The sequence below is a fragment of the Eurytemora carolleeae genome, unplaced genomic scaffold (assembly GCF_000591075.1).
Source record: "Eurytemora carolleeae unplaced genomic scaffold, Eaff_2.0 scaffold1, whole genome shotgun sequence".
NCBI lineage: Eukaryota > Metazoa > Arthropoda > Copepoda > Calanoida > Temoridae > Eurytemora > Eurytemora carolleeae.
In genome coordinates, this window is record NW_019396081.1 from 1,125,702 (window position 1) to 1,139,060 (window position 13,359).

At 31.0% G+C, this 13,359-nt stretch overlaps 1 protein-coding gene across 1 annotated transcript in view; it reads left to right on the forward strand.

Moving 5' to 3' along the window:
* LOC111716615 (sorting nexin-13) overlaps positions 1-13,253 on the forward strand; it is a gene marked incomplete at its 3' end in the record, with an annotated part of 41,267 nt that extends 28,014 nt beyond the window's left edge. The window contains 5 exon segments of the mRNA XM_023492089.1: positions 6,246-6,295; positions 8,210-8,312; positions 9,035-9,156; positions 10,347-10,377; positions 12,569-13,253. Of these exon segments, the coding sequence (XP_023347857.1) occupies positions 6,246-6,295; positions 8,210-8,312; positions 9,035-9,156; positions 10,347-10,377; positions 12,569-12,787 (525 nt within the window).
* Positions 13,254-13,359: the final 106 nt, after the last annotated feature.

The window sequence follows — 13,359 nt, forward strand, 5'->3', positions numbered from 1 at the left end:
AGAAGTCATTGTTAAATGAGCAAATATATTAATGATCTGAATTCCGAATTTTAAAAAAACCGTTATAGTTTAGTAAAGATTTTACTGAATTATCAGTCGGTGAGAAAACTAACGAAATATATGGGAAACGAACAATAATTTTCAAGGAACGAAATCATTTTTATAACGTTGAAAAACAAACAAATGAGTGATTACAAACGATGAACGGAAAAAAAACGAGCCCATCCCTAGATAGGAAAATGTACAGCCGTCAGTCTGGATATAAATCATTAAGAATGAATTTCCCAATTGGACATTTTCTAGTTACTGATATCGATTGAACAAAAGTTTAGGAGGCATGTATTTGGCCAGGCTTTTATTTAACTTCTAAATCATAACACCGTCGCATTCATATAAAAATCAATTATTTACATTTTAAGTATAAGTATAGTGAATTTTATTTCAGTTTGATATATGTAAAAATGCTGTACTCTACCTGGTAGCAAGTGTACTCTGGTTGGTAACTAATGAACCCAATTCAGTAAAATTTGTACTGTAGTTGGGACCAAATGGACTCAATTCAGTAATATTTGTAATCTAGTTGATAAAAAATAGTCTAAATTCGGTAATAAAATCAAGCACTGGATGTACTGTAGTCAGTAACATTTGTAGTTTAGTCTGTAACTAATGTTCTCTTGCTAGGAACACGTGTACAATCTTTTTTTAGGCTTATTACCCGGTTCCTAGAAATATCCGAAATATGATGGAATAATTTAAACTTTTATATATTCATAAATATATTTCGTGCCTGGAAACATACTATATATAATATAAATATATTCTAACCTCATGCAAGATCTAGTTAGATTTCATGTTCAAAATCAAAATCTCTTTTTTTTTCTCATTGTCTGACTACTCTTCCATGAACTGTGCCGGATATGTTGTGAGGATTCAGGAAATTGAATTTGTTTTCACACAAGAAATCAATTGTCCTTGGTTGGCCAAATGATTCTTTTTTGGTTTCTTCTGTAAAACATTGTCTGCCCTCTTGAAATAGTATTGTATATTGTTAGAAGGAATCAAATTGTTGCTCTAAAGTAAGTCAGTTTTTAATAGAATTTTAAAATGAGGTAAACTTGACTTACCTCACATATTGAATAAACTTCCAAGACATTTTATAGTTTGAAGGAGTTTGTCATAAACAATGTTATGCTTTTGATAATGATAATTTTAGATTTATATATTTTTTATCATACAATATCATGAATATCAGTTAACAGAATATTTTGAGAAGAAAAGCTAAATTTTAGATCACGTACATCACAAGGGAGAGATTGGCTATGTAACATTTGAACTGAAAGTGCAGTATTATGGAGAAAACCTTCAGGATTCCTTTGATACTAGTGAGACATTTGTACGGTGTATAATTTTTTATAGAAGAGTGTAAATTTGTGTGTAATATTTCAGCTATTGTTTCAGTCATCAGAATAAACGTTTTTTTACAATTTATTTAATAACATGCTCACAAAACATGTATAAAATAACATTTTACAAACTAATGTCTCGTGTATATATGGGAACAGGTTGAGAAAATAATTAACTTCTTTTATTGAAAATAAGTTATTAGAAATATGTTCCTAAGCGGCATTTTGTCTATATTAAAAATTTTACAAAAATTTTGCTGACTGAAACAACTGGTGCAATATAACTAAGGACTCCACGATCTAAATTGAAAACCGTAAAAATGTTGCATTGGTATCAAATGAATCCTTAAGTTTTTCGCCATAATACTTCATTCTAAGTTCAAATATGTTACATAGTCTTTGAAGGTTCTTGGACTTTCTACAAAATTTGAGAACTTTTACAAATTCCCCCAAAAAAATGTCTAAACATTTGTTTTTCTTGCACTTTCTAAAATTCCATCCTGTGACTGACCAAAAAAGATTGTTCATTTGGTCTGTTTTTTAGTCCGTTCATTCAAATATCTTTTCTCAGGGTTAAAATTTTCCCTCTCAAAACTTTGTGGAACCTTTAATTAGTCCAAAAATAAAGTCTCAAAAAATGAATAAAATCAAATCCCCAACACTAGTTCTATATGCCCCTTTTTCATGCTTATAACTAGACTTTCAAGTTCTATCTCATGAGACCCGAGTTGGTTTTTGAAATGCAAAGTTCTTAATTAGCTAAGAGCAAATATTCAGATATATAAAGTTCAAACTGTACATCTAACCGCCCCACCCCTTCTCCAGGGCCCACACTTACCAAAATATTATTTTATCCTTGGATTTTAGATTTCGCACCAAACACCTGAAATGGAGAAGAGTTTGGGAGGGGGGTTGTACCTTGGCTGGGTATTTTTTTCAATGAAATTTTTTGGAGGGTTTTAGAATATCACATTTATGGAGAGAAAATACTTTTTAAGTTTAACAAAATATCCTTAGAGGTTTAAAGGGTGGAATTTATTTCAGGGAAAGAATAATACCTCTCCTTTATTCTTTAAAGGAACACACACACCACCTCGCCCTTTTGCATATTTAAAAATGTTGTAAAAAATGCTTTTCATGATGTATGGGATGCGAAATTACTTTTTAACAAGGATTTATTGGACAGCTTTTAAACTCCATTAAACTTTCTGATTTTCAATAAAAAGAAAATAAAAAAAGGATAACTAAAACTTTAAGGGGCATCAATAGAAAACATGATCATATTAGTCTCATTATTGAACTAAAGAATCGTATTAAAATCTAAGGATTCTTTCAGCTTGAGTGTTCAATTATAATAATTTTCTCCTTTGTTTCGGAAGGAGAAATGGGCAATGTAGAAAACTATGAAAGGTTTGTATTCAATTACAAGACCAGGTCGGCTGTGAAGTTTTGGAATGCCTTAGGCTTTGGTTTTACCGTACAGTTACTTATACAATTGGATGGAGCCATAGACTTGTATACTCCAAAACTGCAAATCTTTTTAGCTTTATTTTAAAAGAATTGATTAGAAACCCGGCCCTGTTTGATTTTTGCGAGAGAGCTTGAGTATTTTGGTTTTCAGTGCAATAATATCTACGAGGTGTGTTCAATACGTTCTGTAAAAAAATTTAAAGGTTCTTCAAGATGTCTCAGCCATGGAATTTTTTCTGAAGTTCACTATATCTATACTGGACACATTTTTGGCCAGGTTGGCGTCAAGCAGATTGTGGTTGTGATGTAAGGAGTGTTCTCCTGAAGGTGGATTAGCTTTGTTGTCTCAGCAAATAAATACCTAGAATATTGACCAAAGAAAGAGGACACTTTGGAGGCTCGTTTACCTTAAAAAGTTTTTATTAGACAATGCAAAACCCAAGCAGAACCCTAAAACATGATCCATAATGCATTTTAAAATGGGTTTTTAAACTTTAATGGTGGTTTACTACTGGGGTTAAGTAGAAAACAATTAATATTTGAAATGTCCAGGCGGAAAAAGACCAGCAAGAAACTCAAAAACTGCCAAACATTGTTAAAAAATTGTTACAACCATATTAGCAAGGGTTCAAGAGTATGTTTGCCAGACAGCTTGATGTAAACAAAGTTGTAAAGCAAGATTTAAAAATGACAAACATCTGGGTCAAACTTGTTCCAAAGTCTCTGACCAAAGGTATGACGTTGATTATGGATCTCTAACGTAAATCCTCAAAAGTCTTCTATACATTTAATACTCAATCTCTCATTTCTTTTGCTCGCTCTTAAAGGATCTAAAACAGACTCTGATAGATCAAGTTTGAGACCATTCTGAAAATCTTGCTGTGACAACCTAAGCTGATATATTCTCTTTACATTACTACAAAGATATGATTGACATTAACTAATCTATTAAATAATCCTGTATAGATATAGTGAACTTAAAAAAAGTTACAGGACTGAGACATCAAAAGTACCTCTAAAAAAATTGCAAAACTTATTGAACACACCTCATTTATCATGATTGTTGATCAGACAAAGCTTTTAAGGCTACCGACCCTGTACATGAATGGGAAGTACTTGAAATTACAGGCGGGGCCTCTTTAAGAAACTTTAAGAATCCTTGTCCCAATTCCCCTGGAAATTTTGTTATTGGTTGAGTTAGAAAATTGATTGAAAGATTGGCTAAGTTTCCTCCACTTAAAGATATCTTGATGTTGTTAATGGAGAACATCTGAAGTTAATGGATCAAGTTTCAGCGTCATAAACAATATATTTAATACCAATATATCATACCATTACATGGAGAACAGAACTAATTAATGAGAAATAAAATAAATTATTTGTTATATAGATTAGTTAGGTTTAAAGGGAGTAACCGGCTATGTAAGGTAGTTGTACTGAGTATGCAGTGTTGGGGAAAGCTTCTTTCGGATTATTTGAGACATATTAAACTTTTTTAAAGATCTGTAAATCCTGAGTTTGAGCGCAAATTTGACGTTCAAAACTCCTACTTTGGGGTGGATACGTTTTTAGAATCGGGTTTTTTTTTTAAATTAATAAATAACGACGACGAAAAATAAAGTAAAAATCGTACAGTAATCTAATTAGATGGTGGGAACACATTTCTGAAAAAAAAATTCAATATATTAATGCTAGAATCAGTTATTTCGTTTTCATCATTATATTGAATTTCTTATTTTCTTTGAATTTATTCACAGATTTCTTAAAATTCTTCAAATGTCGTCTTTTCAATAATAATTCAAGAAAATATGCAGAAAATGTTTGTGAATAATGAGAACTAGAAGAATGAGAAAATAAAAACTAATAATTGAACAAAATTACTTATTTTCGACGATAAGATTAATTTTTATTTTCTTAACCGGTTCCGAAACAACTGATTAGTTTACTGTAGAGTTTTGTTTACATTTTTTGTCGTCGTTATTTAATAATTGAAAAAAAACTAATTCTGAAAACGTATCTACCCCCAAAGTAGAAGTTTTAAACGTCGAATTTGCGCTCAAACTCGGGATTTACAGATCTTTAAAAAGTTTAATGAATCCGAAAGAAGTTTTCCACAACACTTCATACTGAGTTCAACTACCTTACATAGCCAGTCACTCCCTTTAAGATATTATAATCATAAGTAAGATTGCAATAAGAAAGGGGTTTATAATGTGTGTAATACTATATTGAGTTAAAGTTTGTAGATCAACATCTTCGGTGCTGTAATACATTCTATATATTGTTATTTATTGCTTCTGGGGAATTGAATTTCTATCTCCTGGTTTCAATCTGGATTTCATCTTAGCGGATTACTTTAGCCGATATTGCTTTGCACTATCTCTGCCCTCAAGGGGTGAGTATTGTAAAAAGAAAGATATTTATTTTCAATGAGAGAATTGTCATTGGTATTTACAGCTTGATACTTTTTGCACTTGTCATGTGTCTCCCCCTGGTTCAACATTTTCACCCCTTTTTTCAAAATTCTTCTTTCCATTACCCCTAATACACCAGATTTTTACAAATAGTTGGGGGTTTGTTTAATTCTTACGTCGGTAGGGGTGGGGCACATTATGCAGTACCGCAACTAGGGGGGGGCGAACCGATTTTCGCCCCCCCCCCCACTTACTTGACTCCAGCATGAACGATCATGGACCAGCTTTTATTAAATTTTGTCACTTAAGAAAAAAATACTAAAATTTTTCTTTGGCGCTTCACGCATCATTTCTAATAATATTTCTAACTATTTTCTCTTTTTTGAAATAAAGAATTTAATTTATCCTCTCAAAAAACCTGTATATCTGTTACTTCTCATGAGTACTAAGAAATACACTAAGAAATACATGGAAAGACACTAGAAGAACAGAAATGTTCAATTAATTTACTCATGTGATTCATTTTAATGCTGTTGGAAGTATATTTGTTTTAAAGATAAGAACAAGCCATGGATATTAAAAAAATTGGTAAATTATTGACCAAAAATGCCAGTTTTTTATTTGAAATCCTAAAAACCCACTTTTAAAAAAATTGTTCAGGGGAGTACGCCACTGATCTCAAGCCTGATCTTCTTAAATTAGTAATCTCGTTAAGATTTATCAGTCTCGTTATGGTTTTCACAGATTGTTGGAAACTTTATATTGCTGCAACAAATTTAATGAGATTTTTCTCTGATTCGTTAAAGGGACCGTAAGCGTAATTTCTAGTAAACCTTTTTTCACAGAGGGTAATACCCAGTTTAAGGCGGTGCCCTAAACAAATTACACTTACAGTCCATAAACGTGTTCACTGTTTATACCCAATATTTTAACTATAATAAGAAACAAATGAATCCAGATGTTGAATGCTTTTCTTCAAGAAGTAATTGATAGCTCCAAATCTTCAAGGTAAGGTTTTCTAGTGCTTTCTCCTTGGTTAACATTGTTTTTTACGAGCGTGGCTTCCCCTTAACAAAAACAATGGGAGATAAGTGTCAAAAAATATCAAGTAGTAATCTTTGTTTGTTTGTCAGTTTGCTTACATGTCCGATCACAACTCAGGAACTCCTTGACCGATTTGCCTCACACTTTGATTGGGGAACGTAAAACCACAGGAATGTTCTTAGCTTAGTTTTAAAATTCTAAGTTCGGTTGATTGAAAATTGATTTTTAACTGGTAAACTTAATTTCCAGGCAAAGCTGGGTTCCCAAACTAGTAATTAAATGAACCTTGAAATTAAACTTCAAATTGTATTAAAAGGGACTTCAAGTAATCTTCGATGCAAAGATGGCAATGTCTAATTCACAACGGTACCCTTGAAACCTTTATCTGATCAATAATGTGGAAGATATTGTTGTTTAATTCTTAAAATTCTTAAAATGTTTTCCTGTAGCAGAAATGTGCAAGTAAGTTTTGTAGAGAAACCACAATAACAACAAATAATCAGTTTTCAAAAATATAAACATTTCTTATTTTATATCTAATCTATCTAATTCATACTTAATATTCATACTTAATAAGATTAAGCTTTTACGGGTACCGTTGTTAATCGTGCTTTGCAAGCTTTTTAATATGGGTCACTTTACAATACGTATCCAGTCCCTTTAAGAGAGATAAAATCCAAAATACAGCCATAACATGTAAACCTTAGTCTCAGTGCTCGGCCCCCTAGCCTTTCTTAGCAACAACTCTTGCCCCTGTTATGTAGCCAGCAGTTCCTCAGAAGGAAACTCTGATAACCCTTGCCCCTGTTATGTAGCCAACAGTTCCTCAGAAGAAAACCCTGATAACCCTTGCCCCTGTTATGTAGCCAGCAGTTCCTCAATAGGAAACCCTGTTAACCCTTTCCCTTGTTATGTAGCCAGCAGTTCCTCAGAAGGAAACCCTGATAACCTTTGCCCCTGTTATGTAGCCAGTAGTTCCACAGAAAAAAAAACCTGATAACTTTTGCCCCTGTTATGTAGCCAGCAGTTCCACAGAAAGAACCCCTGAAAAACTTTGACCCTGTTATGTAGCCAGCAGTTCCTCAGAAGAAAACCCTGAAAACCCTAGCCCCTGTTATGTAGCCAGCAGTTCCTTAGAAGGAAACCCTGATAATGATAAAAACTAAATATTTTCCACAATTTACCCACACACGAATTTTCCCCTCCAGTATTTGTATTTTCGAGTTTTTATTCTCACCTTTTTGGAAATTCACTGTTTACCCACAAATGTGTAATGCTTGGAATGGAACCACCTTTTTGTATAATTTATGGATTTTCTGTCTGCACAAATGTTTGGTGTAATACCGACTCCATTAGGGTTTATGAAACCCTCTTATGTGGTTTTATATTCTCATTTTATTTAGAAATTGTGATTCGGAATTCTACAATTTCATATCCTCTTTTCTTATACATGGTAGCAGCTATTTTTAAAATTAGGATAATCAATGAAAACCCGTGATTTAGTTTTCACATTCCAATTGAAGAAAGGGTTGCAGTTAATTTTTTAAACCTGTTGAATTCCCAAAACCAAACAATGGGACCTGGGTGGTATTTTTCTCAAAAAAAAATGGTTTTAATTGACGAAGAAATTAAAATTTTTTTTAATCTATTAGCTTAAATGAACAGATAACATTAAGTGCTTATCTCGTTTGTTTTGGTATAGTAATGTATTAAATGGTAATGGCATCTATATAAATAAAGTAGTAATCTCTGTTAGAGTGTTTTGTATATTATAACTCACGTCTTAAACGAATGAATTTTGATAGTGTAATTCGTTAGAATGATCTAAACCTAGTGTAAAACATTGTTTAAATCTCCAGGCTTTATTTCCTTATTTAGTAATTTTCCTGGACTGGGAGAGCAAATTATTGAGTTTGTACTGCCTGACTGGAGTATGGAACGCAAAGGGGTGATGGAGAGGGCAGTAACAGCTGTTTCTCAGGTAAAATTTAAATATAACCGGATTTATAAAATTTATAAAACTGGGGATTCTACGCTCCCTCCTTGTTAAATGTATCTTGGACCACATTTTGGATATGCGAGGACTAGGGGAATTTTGTGTTCATGTTTAAAGAATCATACATGTAAAAATAGGTTGACTAATGAATGCCGCATATAATTTATAAGATAAAGGAGGGTTTTCAAGCGCTTTCTCTTCGCTGTCAGGTTTCGTGAGACACGCTGTACTAGCAACTATTTTTAATAATGATAAGGGTAGAGAAAGGGAAGAATTTTGTTGGGCAGGTTTAAAGGCCGGACAAAGTTAAATCTACGAAATGTATTTACCTCGTATATAACAATCCCCCCCCCCCTCCTTCCCCGGAACATAGAGCAAACTTAATATATAAGGATTCAGTAAATTAAACCCTGTATGCGATGAATAGGTTAATTATATAAATTGATCCCTATGATGTATGAATGAGTTGGACGCTAGCATTAGATAGAATTCAATCTTCACTAATACTGTGTCAGCAGTTTCTCCTTTGGAAAAAACTGTAGTGACCCTTTTGTTCAATTTTTTTTACAACTTTTAAAGTATTACCACTCGTAGACTACTAGTCTATCATATTTATATCTCATATTAGTTATCAAGAACCCTCTTTTGTACTTATATTATTATCAATTTTATTATTTTTATTTAATATTATTATTTTCCATATAAAGGATATTCAACGATCTGTGAAGAGTGTGAGTAGTGCAGTAACCTCAGTTCCTGGTAATATTGTCAAGAATGTTGATACAGTCATGGATGGATTTACAAAAGCATTTATACAAAAGAATATCAGGTGGATATATTTACAAGAATGGACTATATGAACATTAGCAGGTGGATATATTTACAAATATAGACTAGATAAAGAATATCAGGTGGATATATTTACAAGTATAGACTATATAAAGAATATCAGGTGGATATATTTACAAGTATAGACTATATAAACATTAGCAGGTGGATATATTTACAAATAAAGACTATATAAAGGATATCAGGTGGATATATTTACAAGTATTGACTATAAAAAGAATAGCAGGTGGATATATTTACAAATATAGACTATATAAAGAATATCAGGTGGATATATTTACAAGTATAGACTATATAAAGAATATCAGGTGGATATATTTACAAGTATAGACTATATAAAGAATATCAGGTGGATATATTTACAAGTATAGACTATATAAAGAATATCAGGTGGGTATATTTACAAGTATGGACTATATAAAGAATATCAGGTGGATATATTTACAAATATAGACTATATAAAGAATATCAGGTGGATATATTTACAAATATAGACTGTATAAAGAATATCAGGTGGATATATTTACAAGTATGCAAGTATAGACTATACAGGTGAATATGGGGGAATGAACTACAAACTATTTATGATATATGCCTGTTATATACTAAGCTTAAAACTATAAATATGAATGTAAGCTTATAATTATAATTATATATTGTATTTATCTTTTGTCCTCTCAGATCTCGCCGAAGTTTGATTATATTGATGAATTTATGCATAATTGAACAGAATTATTATAACTTATGATTTGTTTGTACCAAATTTTTGTACTAGTAAAGAAACTTTAGATTACAACACAGAAAAAAAAAACAAAAAAACAAACAATATAATCATCAGATCAATTTCGATTACTCGAATAAAAATAGTTTGGATATATATTATTAGTATTGCCGGTTATAATTATAATTATATTATAGAGGACGTGAGTCAGACTCTAATAAAACGCATAGATAACTTCCAGTATATATATTTCTTATAACTTATTACTAGAGGGTTCAGAACTAGAGTCAATATCGATATCGCACGTGTAGACTGTAGAGATGATATCAGTACCAATGCCCCGTATCCGTTCTATCTCATTCTGTTGAATCTTGTGGAACTAGTTTAACGCGGCCAGGCATCGTCTTCCACAATATCAATTTTATTTATTGAAACTATTTATATTTTAGCTGTGATGTAGATGTGGTCAGTTCAGTCAAGGAATTTATTCTAGATTTTATCTTCTTCTGAAACAGAATTTGAAAATATATATATGTTTTTGAAATTTCTTTTCAGGGATTTTCTTTTTTTCTTACTCACTGGGTATTTAACAACATACATCTTTTGTCTTATAATTCAAAATTATAAATTTATTATCTATGGCGAATAGATTGGCGGATTATCGTTGTGAATTTGGGATGTACAATGTACATAATAGAGACAGTTTTGTAACGACAAATTGGTTTTGACAGTTTAATAATATGAAATTTATCAACGATAATTTTGGTTACAATATGGTTACGAAAAATTATGAAGTTTAAACTTGGTTGGCTCATTGCTAGAAAATGAAGACGCCCCATAAATTTTTTAATCCTTCCAGAAAGGTTTTTGAGAAAATGTCTAAACTTTGAAACTAAACTTCCTGGAATAGAGATTATTGACAGAATTACTATAGTTTCCATCAAACCTGTTCTAAGCCATCAAATAAATCCAAATCATTTATCAAATTTCGGTCGAATTTCAATCATGCATTTTAGAAAAATGCGTTACAGAAAATGCAAAGTAAAATGGAAAAAAAGGAAAAATGGATAAAACTAACTGAGGAAAATTACACTAGAAGAGTTTATGGCTACTTTTCCCATCTCTCCCGTCTTTAAATAGTAAAGAGAAAAGTTAAACAAAATTAGTTTTAGATATTCTATTGAAAACTTTGCTCTTGATCTTCTTAGAGAATCCTTAAATTGTATGAAGATGAGATTTTCATAAATTTTCTAGTTTTTATTCTAATCTTTTCCTTGTTAACCAAAAGAAAGTACAGTTTGTGACATCAATAAAATACTGGGTTCGTGTTGTTTTACACAATACACAATACTATTTTTGTGTACAATTTGTTTCAAATAAAATTTGATACAAATTATTAAGAATAATATTGAAAAATCGGCAAATAATTTGATGCAAATCAGCACTAAATCTTCTCATATAAAACCTCAAAATTGTATTTACTAATTAAAAATCGTCGATATTATGAAATACATTTTTAATAACAAAATTGGTTAAATAGAAACTTTCATTTTGTTACTTTTGTGAGACTTCGTTAGATTTAATATAGATTTTTACTGACCATTTTTCGTTGATTTTTAATATAGTTTATCACACAGTAGATGTTTATAAAACTCTGTTTATGAAAGAGTTATATTTTCGCGCGCTTTTTTGCATTTTGATCGCTTTATTGAAATTCTTTTTTTTTAAAAACATGAACCCTGAGTTTTACAAAACAACGTTAATCCCGGTTTTGTTTTACACACCCTGTATAATAAACGAAAAAATATCTGGCAAAAGTAAAAACAACTCAATCTTCTTTAGACTTAGTTTTCTGGTAAAGTTTATTAAAGTGTTTAAAGTTTTGATCTCTGTTGCAAAAATATTTGGTTTAGCAGGAATTCATCCTGGCTTAGCTCTTAAACAATTTGCCATGTTAATATGGAAATATTTAACGATTCACTTTTTTACAAATACAATCTTTCCTTTCATACAGCAGAATATTATTTAATTTTGATCCAATATTTCAATTTTAATTCTAGTTTGTAGTTAGTTTTCAAGGTTCATTTAAATTCGAACTGGAAACTATTTGGTGTTTTCTTTCTTCAAACATTTTAACAAAAACAATAAAATATTAATGAGACGCAGAGCTAGTCTCTCTATTTAATTAAATTAAATGTATTCATGCTATAAAAAAAAACTGAACTAGCTAGATAAAGTGTTAAACCTATACCATATCTTTTAAACTTTTTTAATAAATTCATAATTTACGAAACTAGGTTTACTAAGTTTTTTGTTGCTTACTTGTCTGCAGGTAGAAAAAATTTGTATATTTTTTTGTTTTGATTGCTAGATTTCCAAATCAATTTAATGGACTAAGATCATTCGAGTTACCACACAAATGTTGGTCTTAATTCTGAAGTTCATCAAATACAAGTTACAAACAAACAAACCCTGAAAGTGTCACCAAAGATATAAAGTTAAATATTGGAAAGAAATAACACAAATTTTCGGATAAAATATTTTGTGCCCCAAAATTCAAAAGTGGAATATGCCAGCTTTTAAAATGACTTTAAAAAACAATTTATAATTCTGCAATATACTATCTTGTGTGGAGAAAGGGTAAAGTCTAGAATATAATTATTTGATGAAGGTTGGAGCATCTATAGAAGATAACGAAGAGAATATTCCTCTCAGGAAATATATATATATCATTATTCACACGTCTGTTCTACAATGTACAACTTATTCATCTTGGATATTACGTTGTCACATTCAGGATAATCATTGCAAGTATTTCATGCCTCATGTCATAAATGCATTATTAGTTTTTTTTAGTTTCATTTTCAGAGGTTATTCTACCAAGTTATAAGATTCACAACCTACCAGGTTCATGATGCATATAAGAGCTCGGATGCATTTGTTGTTGTAACCAGTCTTTGGACCGTTACACGGTGGAGTAAATCGGTTTGAATATATATATGACCTTAAGTTGTGATCATGTTATGAATCACAGGGGTAAAATCTCAATTTCTGTCAAATTTTTGGATGAAAAACTTTATTCAAACTAATATATTCTTTAGTAATTAAACTTTTTTTTAGTCATAAGTTTCATTCTGAATGCGGTTCCTCTTGGGGAGGGATAATTGATAATATTTAGAACTATATTCAGAATTTTTCTTAGTCCCCAGTTGTTTACAAAACTTTGGCTTGCTTACAATCTATCAGCTGTTTCTTTTCAGTTTTTGTGCAACGTTGCTTTAGATAGATACAGCTTGGGTCTCTACTCTCTAGTTTCCTGTTTTTGTTTACTCACAGTCTATTGTTCTCTCAGGAGGGTAATCGATTTTCTGAATAATATGTCACAAGTAAACATATTCATTTGGTAAATATTCATGCAGTGATTAACGTCTAGAAAAAGAATTTAAATAAAAAACTAATTTT